Source organism: Malaya genurostris, chromosome 2, assembly GCF_030247185.1.
Source record: "Malaya genurostris strain Urasoe2022 chromosome 2, Malgen_1.1, whole genome shotgun sequence".
Lineage (NCBI taxonomy): Eukaryota > Metazoa > Arthropoda > Insecta > Diptera > Culicidae > Malaya > Malaya genurostris.
In genome coordinates this window covers 199178751-199195655 of record NC_080571.1, presented here as the reverse complement: position 1 = coordinate 199195655, position 16905 = coordinate 199178751, and the positions used below count along the sequence as shown (strand labels likewise).

The 16905-nt window shown below is 37.7% G+C and overlaps 1 protein-coding gene across 3 annotated transcripts in view; it reads right to left on the bottom strand.

Moving 5' to 3' along the window:
- The window catches only part of LOC131426972 (discoidin domain-containing receptor tyrosine kinase B), a 702887-nt gene that overhangs the window by 61641 nt on the left and 624341 nt on the right, over positions 1-16905 (bottom strand). For all 3 annotated transcript variants that reach the window (XM_058589807.1, XM_058589806.1, XM_058589808.1), the window contains one exon: positions 12523-12615. In XM_058589807.1, the coding sequence (XP_058445790.1) occupies positions 12523-12615 (93 nt within the window). The remainder of the gene's footprint in view (positions 1-12522; positions 12616-16905) is intronic.

Below are 16905 nucleotides of genomic sequence, written 5' to 3'. Positions count from 1 at the left end.
ATCGAATAAAGTTTGAATATCTAACACTTGTGAATTACTTACAGCGAAATCAAAGTGCGTCCATACTTTCTGGGACAGTCTTTAGGTAGTTTTTATTTTCCGTGTAAACATCAGAGTTCTGTCAGTACAAAGCAGAGATGCCAGGTTCACAGATTAATCTTTAATTCACAGATTTTAAGTTTTTTGCACGGATTTTGAAAATGATACAGATTTTCACAGATTTTATCGTTAACAGGCTGGCAATGAGCCCTTAAAAGTATTCAATTTACTAGGGAAATCTGAAAGAAAATGAATATTCGACAGAGTGGTTGCTCACCAAGATGATTCCGATCAGCTATTATGTAACGGGAAACGTGCACAGATTTTGCACAGACAGTTTTTTGGTTTGATCACAGATTTTTGGAAAAAATTACCTCAAATCCCTGGTACAAAGCAGTAACAATGTAATATTGTTTGTTGTTTTGTGTAAGGAATTCACAATTATTTGCAAGGAAGTTAATTATCAAATATATGAAGCCTCATCAAAATTCTGGCATACCTGCGAGCTGCTAATGTTTGCTGACAAACGGGGGGAAATCAACCAGTTTAAAACTGTTGTACTGATAGAAAATAATTCGCACAGTACAATATAGGTGGAGCAAATGATTCACAAAAATACAATTTCAAGAATCATATACTCATAGTGCCATGTCCATTTGTCTGTGATTTCAAGCAACAAGCTGATCAACCCTGGAACACTATAATTTATATAACTTCGTAGAACAGGCTGCAATTAAATTAGAAATAATTTCACTGATAGCAGTAAGAGTTGAAGAGGCAAAAACTATTTCTCAGCTTTCAGTTTACTCAGGCTCACTGATAACTAAATGGTATGAGCAGTAGGTATAGGCTTCTGAGATCCTGGCAGTGACGAAAGGTACTGATTTTGCTCTCATTCCTTCGCTTGCACTCGGCTGCATCGAGTTCCATTTAAATTAGCCTTGATTCAATTGCTCGACAAACAAACTCATCATCGCACTTCTTTCCCGCCTCGTCACCCATCGATCGCTTCGTGCATCCAAGAGATTCGTTTGCTTAGGATTGTTTGTGTGGAATGCGATTTTGAAAGGGTACCCATCGTAATGCAGCATCAATGTTGAATACTACAAAGAGTTGATTTATTCAGGTCTTTTATTCGATTCATTATCGTCATTATTCGCTCCATTTATCGGTTCGGATTTGTTTGCTCAAGTTGTGCACGGTTGATTCGACTTTACCAGGCCACAATGGCCTTGTGTAATCAGTTGGAATTCGCCGTTCTAACATTCCAAGAGTGATCACATTCATTGTAGTATTCTTTTGTACGTTATTTTGCTCCATTTGCTCAGTCTTTCTCCTGTTTTCATATTCTGACAGAAATAAGAAGCACATTCTATCATTTCCTTACTTGGATGGATTTAACAACTCTTTTGAATAATCAAAAATTGATGTCAATTTAGTCTGTGCTTTGGAATACAATTTCTAACAAATTTAGTTATTCTGCAAAGACACCACTCTTTTTACATTTCTCGCAAAGGAAGGTTACGAAATCAGTGTGTATCCCGTCTTTTGAATACTAGCAATCAATTAGTTCAAGGCTTTCTAGCTCAAAGACTACCAGTAAATAAATCGTTTTGAAGGCTATGTATGACTAGATTCTGACAAGATTTATTCTCATTTAGAACCTATTGTAAAAATGCAACCAAGCTTTTCCCCAACTAGTTAACTTTATCTCTATTCGTGCGCTCTTGGCAAATCATTATTTCATTCATTTCCAGTAATACCAGAACGTCTGGAGGTCCATAAGAAGTATACAGCATTCGAAATACCGAATTCTTCGAAACGTGTTCGGCATGAAATCACTGTATTTTACTGTAAATCATTCTGAGTTCCTTCAAAGCAGTCTGACTTAGTTTTATCACAGATTCTTTGCTTAGGTGACAATTCTATAGCACATAGAACCGTGAAACTTTCTGTTTGGAACAGCATCTACCTAATGAATGGGATATTTCTAATCTCATTTCACTATAGTAGATACCAGCATGACCATCTAGCAGCCAACAGTCTGTGTAGCTGATAGTAGAACTTATTCATGGTTACATTTTTTTTACCCTTCAGTTAATTTTTTTCAGTGTCATGCTGTAAAATTTCCGTCAGTTTATCAAGTAATTCAATAAGAGTGGTATTCGAAGTTAGCTTGAGTGTGTTCTATCATGTTAAATCGCTCTTAACATGAAGATTTGACACGGCTTCTGAAATTGTTTAAGGGGCGGGTAGGGTCCAACACTTTTGAAAAATCATTTATTTTTTTCTTATAGTAAAACATTTCAAGAATATTCTGTGAAGTTTCCAAGTCTATCGGAACAAAATTCAGCAAGTTATGGGTCTTTATCTTTGCTTATCTCATACTGCGAAGAAGCAAGAGCTCGGGGCACAGACCAAAGAGTTCTGCTTTGATTGACTTGAAAATTTGACAAAACATTCTTGAAATATTTAATTATAACAAAATACAAAGAAAAAATATTATTTATCGAAAGTTTTAGACCCTATGCGCTTCCTAGAAAAATAAATGGCTTCCTTCGGTTTTACATACAAAAAACTTTAAATGTGTTTTTCTCGAAAGCAGGTTTTGAAAGCCCGTGTCTATCGTTACTCAAAAACTACTGTCCCAATTTTTTTCAAATTCAAACACTTCTCAATATTTTTCCATGAAAAAATTACAAAATGTTGCTCGAATGATGCCTTGTGTTATGCAAAGCGTTTGAGTTCATTTTGTTGAACGATTTTTTTCATCATTTCACGTATTTCTCAATACGTGAATCTTTGGGGCAAGCCGCAAATCTCTATTCGGGGTAGAACCGCTATGGTGTTTGAATAACTGGATACGGTGTTGATTAAAGTCTGAGGACAGTGGGTTGCGTATAGATTTTGAATCGACCACATTGATCCCTCAATTTCCTTTGTATCCGCCACGCCAAACGTTGCAATTTTCAGAAGTTCTTCAGTCAGATAAGAATACAACTTTTCGATATTCATACTTACGAACGGATCAGGGTCATTTCGCCGAAAGGGGCCTTTCGCCGATTCATGCAATTGTCTTATTACTATAATTGGAATTGATTTATAATAAACACAAATGAATGATAATACGTTAACACCCGTATTGTTGACTTACTATTGTAACACTTGAATAAAGATTGATTCATGAACCTCAGAACGGAGTTCACAAAGCAACTTGTTGACTATTAGCCACTAAGCATCAAAGCAATTACATAGGTGTATCTACCAAGCAAATGTATGTGGTATGTTCCGTTTACTAAGTGAAAAATATCTAATGCGGCTTCGCCACATCGATTTGATTCGTGTGCTGTCCGACCTCGTTACCGTTCGTTCGGACCTAACTAAAGCAAAGAAACCTAGCTTTCAGTTGACCGGGCAAACGAAGTGGTTACAGGTTTGTATGAAAGAGGTCGCCGCTTCCGACGGCGGGTCGGCGAAGTGCCCCTTTCGGCGAAATGACCCTTTCGGCGAAATGACATTTTCGGCGAAACGACTTTCGGCGAAATGACCCGCTCCCTTTACGAACAAATCGAATAACTAGGGGAACGTACCACTTGAACCAATTAGTTTTGATTAGTAGTCCTAAATTTGAATTCTTCAGAAATTTTGAGGTTGTTTGGGTTTGAGTTAATAAAAGTAATTGAATGTTATATATAAGTGTATTAATAACTGTATATTTCGAAACGGTCGAAGTCTTGATAAATGCATTAGAAATTGTATATATTAGCGACCTCTGAAAAAGTGCACAACAGTTATCAATTGCTATTTAAAATACAAGCATTAAAGAGTTTGTTACCAATGAAATACAATCACTTGCTTTCGTACGGTTTTTGCGAAAACATTCATTCTGAAGAATGAATGCAAGTCCTGAATGGTTCTTTGAAATGAAATGTTTTTCCCATCTCTAGTTTCCGTTGAGGTAGGACTGTTAATGAATGCTTTGGTAGCCAAGTACAGCAAAGTATGCTTGGTTCTTCTAGTCAATTGAACTTTCTCTTTATGTTTTTTTTTTCATATGCAGGGTAGTTTAGTTGGCAAAACAATTTCTCCGATTAGGAGCTAGCTGCGGTGCATTTTCGCGGTTTTCATTACATAGTTTCATTCGCATGTCATTTTTCAAATCTATTTCCCCGTTAGATATTGATCAAATTTAAAAAAAAAATATATATGAAAATTATTAGGAAGTTAAAATAGTTTCATTAATTATTTTATAACAAATGTACACAGTAATAAAATACTAATTCCTTTTGTGACTGTGGCACCGAAGAACCTCGTGGCGACCACGGCAGCATTTGCTTATGTTTGTCAAGCTGCTCATTCAAACTTTTACATATGCGTGTATGTATATCCGTTATCCGTTTAGTGAAACAACACTAAACGTTTTTCCTCCGTGTAAGACACTATCACCATCGATAGAACGTTTTTTTCTTGTCAAATGAAACCTAGTTACAAACTTTCGACCGATTCAATTAGTTGAAACCTAAAAGGATTTCCATCGAAAAACTGACTGGGAGCTTAGCTTTTGGCTTCGTTATCCGCGAGACGGTAACACTTTCGAAGGTATCATGTGTTTTTGTATTAAATTCTACATTGGCTTTTTGGCGAACACAGTACAGTATTATTTTGGCTTCCTTTTAATTATAACATCGAAAACCAAAATCACATGAGATGATGGATTATAAAGTCGAGTACATATTTGGAGTTTTGAATGGTTTTTTTTCCTAAGTGTTTCTCGTTGATTTCAAATTTGATAACGTCGATAACGTGATAACGTTTATAATGGATTGAAACAATGATGTTCGGACTTCAAGCTAGGAAGATACTGCAGTTATGTCTTCATATTAGTATTAAATAATTATTTTTATATAAATTGTTAAAAATCTGCAATGAGCTAACGACGAAACCTTAATATAGTTTGCCACTGAAGAACATGACAATTTCGCAAAATACTACTGCGCTAGGTTCTGTCACAGGAAAACTTTCCACGCGCAACAGGCTCTTTTCGGCGTGCGGACTCATAACCAACATCAGCTGGTTCTGTTTGGTGGTTCCCACGTGAGGCTGCAACAGATCTGAATAATTACCCTTGACGAAACTTTCAGGCTTCGATCTAATGAATCACCATTAAGCGTATACGAAAAGTTGCTCCTTGTCATTTAGATTTCGCTGAGAAGCTTGCCCGCCGTTCTGTGACGGGGCTCCGAGCCACCACAAAACTGGCGTAGAAACAGTTACTTGTCTCTGCCAAGCACAATTGTACACTGCAGACTAGTAATGCTTCCGCTCGAGTACCCACCCGGAGACCGTTACAAAAGGGTAAATGGCCGCGGCGAGCGTGTTCTTGTAGATATAGATACAACACGTTCACATTTTCAAGGGGCTAATGATGATTTAAGGTCCCTGCAGGCACATTACTTTCTTTGTGTACCGGTAACTGGGTCGGAGGACGATGGAACAGCATCAGCCACTTACAGAGGTCCAAAGAGGGGAGGATGCAATTTTGTGGTCGAAAGCGGGTATTTTTTTCGTTTGTTAACCAGCACCACCAATGTCGGTAGTACATAGACTTTTGACTGGAAGTAGCGCTCATTTGATTCCACTAGTAGCGTTTATTTGTTTAGTATGAATGTGAATGTTTATTCCATGTTGGTGCTACTTTTTCGGACTTTAAGCTTTTCGAAGAAGACTTCGGTTAGTAACAATTTTGTTCGAGTAACTCAGTTCTTTTCAAACACTTTTTTTCATTTTTTTTGGCGCATATCACCCTGTAATTCCGGAACCGGATGTCGGATTGGAATAAAATTCAACTTTGATCTATGAGACCATAACACCTTTCATTTGAATCTGAGTTTGTGAAAATCGGTTCAGCCATCTCTGAGAAAATCGAGTGACATTATTTGTCACATACACACATACATACTTACATACACACACAGATATCTGCGTAAAAGTGATGTAAAACACGTTTACAGATTTTGTTACTTTACTATGGGACGCTTCAAAATTCAAAATTTACCATGTACTAGAATGAGTAGAATTTAATCGTGAATATGTCTTGTTGGTTTTAAGTTGTTTATTCGTTGTATCAGCGAACAAATTTTGTGTTTTTTTTTATTTTTCGGATTGATTTAATGTACACATTACTGTCGCACAAGTGTTAACAGTAGAGTCAGTATTCGAACAAGTGTGAAGATCAGTAATAAAATTGCTAATTTGTTGTTGATCAAGTAGTTATTGTGCCGTGCGCCTTGTGTTGTTGTTGTTGCTTCTGCTGTTATAAACGTATACTGCTCACGCACGCAGTCGACCCGTTTTGCTAACAAGCCTTGGTATGGATGCCTGTTGCTACAACTGTTCAGCGTCGATAAAAAATCTCAATATAGTTAAATGTAACTATTGCGAGCGAGTGGCTCATATGAAATGTTTTGGCTGGGTTCGTTCTAATTTGGACTTTGTCAATGGGCAGACCAACTTGCTTTGGTTTTGCGATGACTGCATTGCTACGGTAAACCAAATCAAGGCTCATGATGCAACCCCTACTGTTGTCGAAAATGTTGCACGCACGATCTCGGAATGCTTTAACAATTACTTTAAAAACGTACAGGATGAGCTAAGTAAAACCAATAACCTAATTCAAAAAGTATCGGAAACGTTAACTAATCAATCGTCGATACAATGCTGGCCTTTCCCCCACAAGAAACGTCCTCGTGAAATGTCCAACTATTCTCTCGCGGAAAAGCTCATATTTATTGGAGGAACGAGACAATTAGACAACTTATCAGCAACATTTGAAACAGTACCAAAAGCAGCTGATAAGTTTTGGATTTACCTTTCCCGTATTGCCCCTCAAGTCTCTGAAGATGATGTTAAAGCGCTTGTTGAAAAGAGTTTACCCGAATCACAGCCTGTTGTTAAAAAGCTCGTCAAAAAGACAACCGATTTGAAAACATCAGCGTTCTGAATGTTCAAATGATTACACAACCGCCGTTGGATTGTGAGGGACACCAGGCCCCCCAGCCATTTAAGTCTATGTATTGTTCAAGTCTTCAAAAAAATAATGAGCGATTTGTCACTTATAGTGTCCCTGGACCGGTGAACCCATCACCGTTAAATGTCGAATGCCAGTCTACTGTCATTTTAACAGAATGTTCGTCGGATGGATCGAAGGCTCTCTCACATGTCGATAGGGATTATCAATTGGGACGCACCGAAATTGGTATCATGGAAGCCCACCAGCCAGCGGTCAGTAGTCGTCCCGGTCCTGTGTGCGGTACATGAGGAAGGGGCTTCCAAATTGCCGCCACTGGCAAGTATGATCATATCCAGAGCATTTCAAGCATTGACTCGATCTCCACTTACAGTACATCATCGCACCCTTCAATGTGTCGTCGTTCATCCATTCAGATTTATTATCAGAATGTCGGCGGTATGAACTCACTCATTGATAGCTACCTGTTAGCTTGTACGGACGAGTGTTACGATATTATCGCTATCACGGAAACATGGCTCAATGACAATACATTCTCGGCGCAAGTATTTGGATCGAGTTATAATGTTTTTCGTACGGATCGTAACTCTAGCAATAGTGCTTAAGCTATAGGTGCTTGTTGCAGTTCACCGTCGCTTAGAAGCTGAACGGGTGGAATATTCATCTGACGACTGTGTCGAGCATGTGTGGGTAGTAATTCAAATGACTGGATATAAGCTATTTCTCTGTGTGATCTACCTGCCACCGGATCGGACACGCGACTGTAATGTAACTGAGTGTAATCAACGCGCACAATGAATCGTTAGAACAAATTTCGACTCTCCCAAGGAATCCACCTTTCACGCCGGTATCACAAGTTTATTGGATTGTTATAGCGTAAATTTGTTGCGACAATGTAATCACGTCAGGAACGAAAACAATAGATTACTTGATCTTTGTTTTTCGAGTATTTCCGACAAAGCTCCCAAGATTGTACTAGCTCCTTCGCCTCTAGTAAAATCTGTTAGGCACCATACACCGCTGCATATCGTGCTTGATTCAGAAAATACAACGTACGAACACCGTCAGCTATAATTTATGCTGATTATGATAGCATGAATAATTTTTTTTTTACTATTAATTGGACTGAAGTTCTTAACAATGACGATGTCAATGCTGCAGTACAGACTTTTTCTAACATTATGTCTATGTTGTCGATCGCTTTGTGCCTAAGTGATCCAGTCGGAAATCAAATTGAAGCAATACTCTAAGCATGGAGGATTTGTCTTACGGCAAAATTATGTGCAGATAAACCAAACGTACAAGAGGGCCGTGAAGCGTTGCACGATAATTATTTACGGAAGGTACAACGTAAACTAAAGTCGGATCCCAAAAAAATCTGGAGCTATGTCAACGAGCAAAGGAGAGAATCTGAGCTACCTTCGTCAATGCGTTACGGAGAATTCACAGGTTCAAGTTCGCAGGAGATTTGTCAGTTATTTTCCCAGAAGTTTGCTAGTGCTTTTTCTGATGAAAAATTGTTACCGCATCAAGTATCCCTTGCGGTGCAAAATGTGCCATTTCTATATCAGTCCTTGAATGCGATCAATTTGGACGAAAACACTGTTCTGTTGGCAATCAGTAAAACAAAGGCTAGCACCTCTTTAGGGCCAGATGGTATACCGGCGATTGTTCTGCGAAAATGCTTTGCTAGTTTAGCAGCACCTCTTAAGTCTTTGTTCCTCAAATCGCAAACTGCCGAAATATTTCCCGATCTGTGGAAGTTCTCTTTTATGTTTCCAGTTCATAAAAAAGGGAATAAAAAACTTGTTGACAACTACCGTGGGATTGCATTTCTCAGCGCCATTCCAAAGCTTTTTGAAATGATCGTTCTTGAGCCAATTTTCAACCATTGTAAGCAGTATATTGTACTTATATTGTACCTAAGCGATCGACGTCTTGCCGTAAGAATCGGTGATTGTGTATCTGATGAGTTTGGCGCTTCCACAAGGCAGTCATCTAGGACCACTGATATTCTTGCTGAACTTTAACGATGTGAATTTTGTCCTGAAAGGTCCGCGGCTTTCATTTGCTGATGATCTAAAAATGTATAACATAATCCGGAAAATAGATGATGCTGTATTCCTGCAACGCCAACTGTTAATTTTTGCTGTTCGATCATAACATTCACACGAACGAAAAATCCTGTTCGATTTGAATACTGCATTGGTGACACTTCAATTGAAAGGACGACATGTGTGAAAGATCTTGGTATTTTCCTCGATGAGCAACTGACGTTTAAGCAACATGTTAGCTACATAGTTGAAAAAGCTTCCCGATGCTTGGGATTTGTAATACGGATAAAAAAAATTTCAATGATATTTACTGCCTGAAAACTGTTTACTGTTCGCTGGTTCGCTCTATTCTTGAATATTGCTCAGTGGTACCTCAACGGTGTCAATCGGATCGAATCGATACAACGCAGATTTATTCGTTTTGCACTGCGCCGGTTGCCTTGGAATAATCCACAACAGCTCCCGAGTTATGAAAGTCGAGCGATGTTAATTGGAATTGAAACACTGCATGTTCGACATGATTTATCACGAGCAATGACAATATCTGATATTTTAACTGATAGGATCGATTGCCCATTTCGTCGCACTAATTATGGAACTAACGCTGCTATTACAGGAATGCAGCGGTTCTTCAACAGAGTTTCATCGGGATTTGATTTCCATCTGCCACACCATGCCATACGATATAATTTTTTAAATATACTAAGAAATAATCATTTAGACTAAATTATGTCTGTTGATTCAAATAAATAAATTGAAATAAATTGAAATTGTTGTACTTAACCAAACAACATAATTTTCTCTCTATTTTTTCGGAAATATGATCAGCAATTTATGATAAAATTTTCAGTAGTATGAAATAATCACAAATAACTCAAAATTATAGTTTTATAAACTGTTTTGTGTCATCGAATACTACAAAAAACCTGTTTTAATCCACCTAGTGGTGTAATGATGCCTTTCTCATATCAATCATACCATCATATATAATACTGTGGTATTCTTCAAAATAATTTTCTTCGATTCCTAAAAAGAATAACTCAAACCGGTTTGTTTGACAGTCTACTGATAAAAACTATTAATTGAAGAAGATTTGAGGTCGATTTAGAAAACTTTTTACGGTTTTCGCCCTTTTCAATTATGGTACACAATTTTTAACACACTTTACCTTTTATTTCCGGATCCGGAAGTCGGATCCAGATGAATTTCAGGAATTATGTATGGGACCACAGGATCTTTCATTTGAACCTAAGTTTATGAAAATCGGTCGCGCCATCTATAAGAAAAACTAGAAAACATATTTTCATTTTTTTGCACATTTTACCCCATAACTACGGAACCGGAAGTTGGATCTAAACAATATTCAGGAATTTCGTATGGGGCTATAAGACCTTTCATTTGAACCCAAGTTTGTGAAAATCGGTTCAGCCATCTCTGAGAAAAGTTAGTGCACTTATTTTCACATTTTTTTGCACATTTTACCCCATAATACCGGAACCGGAAGTCGGATTCAAAAAATATTCAGGAATTTTGCATGGGACCATAAGACCTTTCATTTGAATCTAAGTTTTTGAAATTCGGTTCTGCCATCTCCGAGAAAAGTTAGTGCAAAAAAACGTTACATACAAAAATACGCACATACACATACAGACATTTTGCGTACTCGACGAACTGAGTCGAATGGTATATGACACTCGGCCCTCCGGGCCTCGGTTCAAAAGTCGGTTTTTACAGTGATTGCATAACCTTTCTATATGAGAAAGGCAAAAACTTATGGCGCTTGCTTGCCTATTTCAGGCTCGGGCGACGATTTTGATGCTGAGAGCGGTATTCTCGCGTTACCAATTGGGCAAGTATAATAATTAAAAATTGACACTTTTAATTAATTCTATCCTGCGCAGCTGACTTTTAATATTAATATTTAGTATTTAGTTAAGAACGTTTTGATATTTTCTTCCATTGAAATCATTGTAATTTGTATCGTGTGTACTTCTGCAAGCGAACAATTCTTTACTTTCTTTTGCCCTGTCTTAAGAATGTGTGTGATGAAATGAGTGTGTCGTGAATTCGTCGTGTAACGGTGCATCGTTACAATTGTGGAATTAACGGAATGAATATATCAATATATCAACTTATGAGAACGATTTAGATATTCAGAAATGTGAAAAAACGTGTTAGTTTTATTCGGATTCACGTCATCCAGTTATGTCTCTGACATCACCCATCCACTTTTTTATAATTCAGAATAACTGTTTTGTATTAGAAGATCGAATTTTTCCTTCAGCCATTATTATGTATTCTTGTCAGCTTTGTGGTTTAATTTGAACTAGCAACTGATAATGGTAATGCACTAATGAATCGAAGACGAATCCCATTAAGGGCTGAAGCTAGTGTGTTTTAGGGCTATTAGAGGGCTATTCTCACGCTTCAAATTTGATATTCTCAGAAACGGTGATGAATATAAAGAAATCCTGACAATCGCTTAGAAAATTAGTTTAGATTATTCTGTGAAAATTTCAGAATGAGCGGTCGGGAAAGTTTTTTTTTCTGAAGGAAGAATTGCATAGCTGAAAACGCCGTCTTTCAACTTGTTCATTGAATATCCTTCAAAAGCATGGATCGAAAATCTATCATGACAAGGTCTAGATTAGTGCATAAAAACATATATGTTGTCGCGATCAAAATGAAGTGAATGTTATTTTTGTGAAGGTAAGTCGATTTTTGTAGACTCGCTATTCTTACTGCTCTTGATCCCTGGTAACGTAACGGAACATGAGGGAGAAATTGAATCGGCTCTGCAAGTCTGCCAAATAAGCGGTAGCTTTATTGGATTTTATGTGATGTAGTCAAACTTGTAACCAAAAATATCAAAACTTTCTTGGCACCCGGCCACATCGGAGTCATTTTGCACATTTGCGAGAGGAGTATGGAGGGAAACGTAATACGCAGAGCGAGCCACGTTATTATACACGACCTACTGTCCTTAGCCCTTAATAATATAATAATAGAATATTTTTAATAAAATTGATTTTACAAGAACAAATGCATTAATCAAAAAATACTTGATCAAATGACGGTTATTAGAACAAATTAAAAGTATTTCTCAAACATTGCTTCTATATTGGTACTCAGGAAAACTGCAAAATCGACGTTAAGTACATAAATTTCCTTCGTTAATGTAAACAATGTACACCAGGTAACAGTGTTCCGTTTTTCTCCAAACGAACCATCGTTCATTTCTATTTTCTATTGGGTTATAAGGTTTGTTTACCAGAAACAAGCGCCACAATCCGTCCTGATGGCACCTGCCAGCCTTTTGCGAAGACTCAGCGGGTGAAAAACGTACAGATAAAGTAGAAAACACCAACCGCTGTACACAATTTCAAATGCAATTGCACTTACCTAGCTGCTAAATCACGATGCACTACATTCATTTGCTCTAGATACTTCATACCGGAGGCTATTTGTGTTGCGATGTAAATTAAACATCCGTAGCTGCGGGGACAGAAATAAAGAAAGAAAAAAACATACAATGAAAATTGAATTAGAAATAATGGTGTTTGCTGTATTGTCTGTGTGCTATCTTTGCTAGGATCTGAAACAAAGTCCAGTGTTGAACCCTGGAATCATTAACGACATCAGTCTAGGTTAGTGTCACAAGCGACTCGGAACGGATGAAGACCGCTTGAAGCCCGTTGTGTTTGCTGTGAAAATTAAAATTGAGTTGCTAACAATAACAATAACTGGTCAAACTTTTGTGTTATATTGCAGTGCAAAAAACGCCACACTAGAGGCGTTGAAAGTGAAAGCAATCCGCATTTGCTGGATGCACAAATGTGATTACACTATCTCGATTGTTCCACTTTTCTCGCCTCGGGAGGTCTTCTCCACTGCCGTAAATTACTTTAAATAGTTAACAGGAATCCAGAGAATTTATAAACCTAATTTTATTGCTAACCCTATATTCTTTGCTCTGACTGGCGACACAGTCAGGAAATTGTTATTCAAAGCCGTGCTCCATGAGTTCGTTCGACCTACATAGAGAAGGAGTCGAGCCAGTAGTAGAGAATATCACTACCGAGTCCTAAGGTAACCGGGCCAGATCACGTTTCGGTGCACGAAACGACCAGGAAGAGAGTTTGTAAAGGTAGAATAACAGCATTGCCACACTCTCCATCCCAAATGGCTTAAGATTATGTAACGTTCGCATCTAAGTCACCGCTGGCGTATTCAAAGGCAACCTTTTCCTCGGTCGACCAACATGCAAAACTAAGCAACCAGGATATAACTGAACAACCCGACACTCGAGCTGAATGCGAGTCAAGCTCATGGTTCACATCGTTGCTAGACTGGAGTCTGAACCGGATAAACACACACACACACATACGCTGCCAGAAACGGTGCTGGTTACACCGCTATTGCCTGGCAAATACAATATGGTAGAGTTATTATTCTCGTATTGCACTCTTGTTTTAACCTACATTGTCATTCTAGCAGCAAGCGAGGAGCTTGTGGGAAGTACTTTCGTTTCTACGGGGAACGACCATTAAGGCCCCGTTTAACCATAAACTCTCGTACAGGGAGGTGAAGTCTGGCATGTATACGTTGTGGATGATATTATCCTTTTTCACTTAGGCTTCAGCCTAGAAGATGTTGTGCACGCAGAAACAGCTCATTTGTTGTGTGAGGTGCACTGAACGAACGCCGCTGTTTGGTTGGCGGTCGAAAGGAATATTGAAATTCTCTTGGCTGCAATAAAACTTCTCAACCGAAAGAAACCATCCACCATGGCCTGGGTTGGATTGCATTCGGCAACGAAGCGCGGTTTCAGGATGAATTCTTTTAGCCTACTAGATTAGACGTAGAGCGTTGAAGTGGATCTTGTTAGGAGTAATGAATTTTTCCAAGGCGCTTTGGTTGACTATTTACAGTTTATAGGCATCCTAACGACCCAACGTTGTTTTTTCTTTATCTAAAAGATATTTACAGTCACTTGTAGCTGAGTAGATATCCGTCATTTTTTGAACATGTCAGGCAACTTATATGAAGATTTAACCGGCTTCTTGTTCACGTTTGAAAACTTAGAGTTATGTAGTTCATCTGTAAAATTTTATGACCTAAGGTAAATGACTTTTATTCCCGGCCTAAGATTAATGAAAGGCAGCAATGGTTTAATTATGAACACATAGTGTAGAGTACAAGTGACATTTCCTGTATGTAAACCTGGTTTTTATGCGTGAAAGAGTCAATATTTAACACAAACCATCCTCGTGTACTAAGCTATAATCATTTATAGTAATCAGTAATCAGTTCTTTTATCGTAACGTTATCACCCAAGTAGCAAATATTGTTCTAGAATTGTATTGCTGAGTTTTTCACGCTACAATTATGCGATTGTAAAAGCGCATTATACTTATGTAACGAGCAAGAAGTTTATTTGATTGATATGTTTCACAGCAGTAATATTTGCTGAGCTGAAACTGCTCAAATGAACATATTACATATTCAGTCAGCTATAGAACCGATTTGTAACATAACCTATTTAAATTTTTGAGTTGTTTCACAAGCAGTAAAATAAACGATTGTCACAATAGCTACAAAAACAAACATTCAACAAGGATAATTGTTCATTAAAAATTGTGAAACATGCAAAGGGTGTAGCCGGATTTTCATGTAAAAACTGCCCCCAAACAGAACAAAAATTTATATACGCTGTTTGAAAGGGTTTATATTGGAGACGATTTTCCCAAAATTTTACCCGTTTTACTGCCATATTGGTGGAGTTAGGGTGGTTCTTCTGATTTTCATTTTATTTAATTTTTTCAAAAACCTCTTTAACAATAAAAAATAGAAAAAAATCGGGAACGTTTTAGGAATTAATACGTTATTTTTGGGTCTTCGGGACTTGCTGCAGGTGCTTCGACTTGTTTTCTATCTGGTTTATAATATATCTTAGGACTGCTAATAGTTAACCTCGAAACCTCCAGACTATCTCGCAAAATGTTGAAGTTAGAAACGAATTACAACCGTCCACTGGCACACATGTTCACTAATGTATTCCCTACATCATTGCTTGGTAAATCGAGCCAGTCGTGCGGGCGTGTAAAAATAAAATAAGGAATAATTTTTTTTCATTATTAATTACGTCAATACTCAAGCCCTGAGCTCAAGTTGTAGATGGAAACGCATGGTATTTAATTCTAAGGACATGTGATATATGATTTTAGAACTAACTACCATGCGTCTCCATCGGATGATGACAATTTGATGGAGACGCATGCTTTTCCGAATGAATTAAGTCTGATATTATACCCGTCCACATTTTTGTAAAATTTGAAAAAAATACAGCGTAATGTACTCATAAATGATTTATTTTTGATGTATAATTTAGAGTTGTACCAAAATTGTAAGTGCTATTAAAAAAAGATCGAAAACTTTGAACATTTTTTTTCACATGAAATACATTTTGAAAAATTCTGAAAAAATCAGAAAGGTTCCCCATAATTCCTTAAATATTCCTTAAATATTCAAATTTTTTGCTAAAGAAAATCAGAAGAACCACCCAAACTCCACCAATATGGCAGTTAAAGGGTTAAAATTTTGGGAAAATCATCTCCAATATAAACCCTTTCAAACAGCGTATATCAATTTTTGTTTTGTTTGGGGGCAGTTTTTATATGGAAACCCGGCTACACCCTTTTAACAAGTTATCATTGAAACTTGAGCAATGTGCGGCATTTTGAGAAACGACGGACTAGAATGATTAGAAAGTTCCCCCCGAGTTCCCTCTTAGTGGCTTGAATGTACCCCAAGTAAATAAAAGTTAGACTTGGCTTGAATTATGCACGAATTCTTAATGTTTAGTTGGTTTGACCTATGTTAAAGCCGACATAACTAAGCTCAGTCTTGGCAATGACTGAGCAGAAACATATATTGGAGAAGCCAAATGAATGAAAAACTAACAGAAAAGATGATTTATTGGAAAAAGATACGCTCAGAGACAGGAATCAAACCTGCGTTCTTATGCATTTCGTGCATACGCACTGGCGTTTTAGAGTGGCGAAATAGTAGCGCGTATGCACGGAGTGCATAAGAACGCAGGTTCGAGTCCTGTATCTTTTTCCAAGAAATCATCTTTTCTGTTAGTTTTTCATTCATTTGGCTTCTCCAATACATGTTTCCCCTCAGTCATTGAAAATATTGAATTATGCAGCTTACACACTGCTCATGAATAGTTTTTTTTTCTAAGTAGCCAATTTTTCAAGTAATTGAAGGCCTACACTACACTGAAAAATGAGTTTACTTTTAAAGAACAAATTATTCATTGTCGAGCTCTTATATGAGCTACCCAAAATTAGGTCGTTATCTACTACGCTATTTTGCATTTACCTAAATATTGAGGTCATCACTCGTTACCTAAAAATGCGGAGATGCACTTTAGTTGAGTTTGGGTAGGTTTCGACCTAAAATTAGAGCGCGGCTGGTAATCGTGTAGAAGTAAATTGATACAACCCCCACGCGCCCCTAGCATGCCTCTGGTGTCTTTAACAGTGGTTGATTCTACACTTCTACAAAGAACAACTGGTGCAAGTTCGATCGAAGTAGTCGATCGCATGCCGAAATAACCTGTTAGGATTTTAGGGGACGAGTATAGCGTGATGGGTGAGTCGATGCTTTTCACGCTGCCCACCTGGGTTCGATTCCCAATCCCGCACATAGGGTCAGAAAACTTTTCTGGTCCGAAGAGGCGAACGACCACAATGTTAAAACCTCTATAATCGGAAA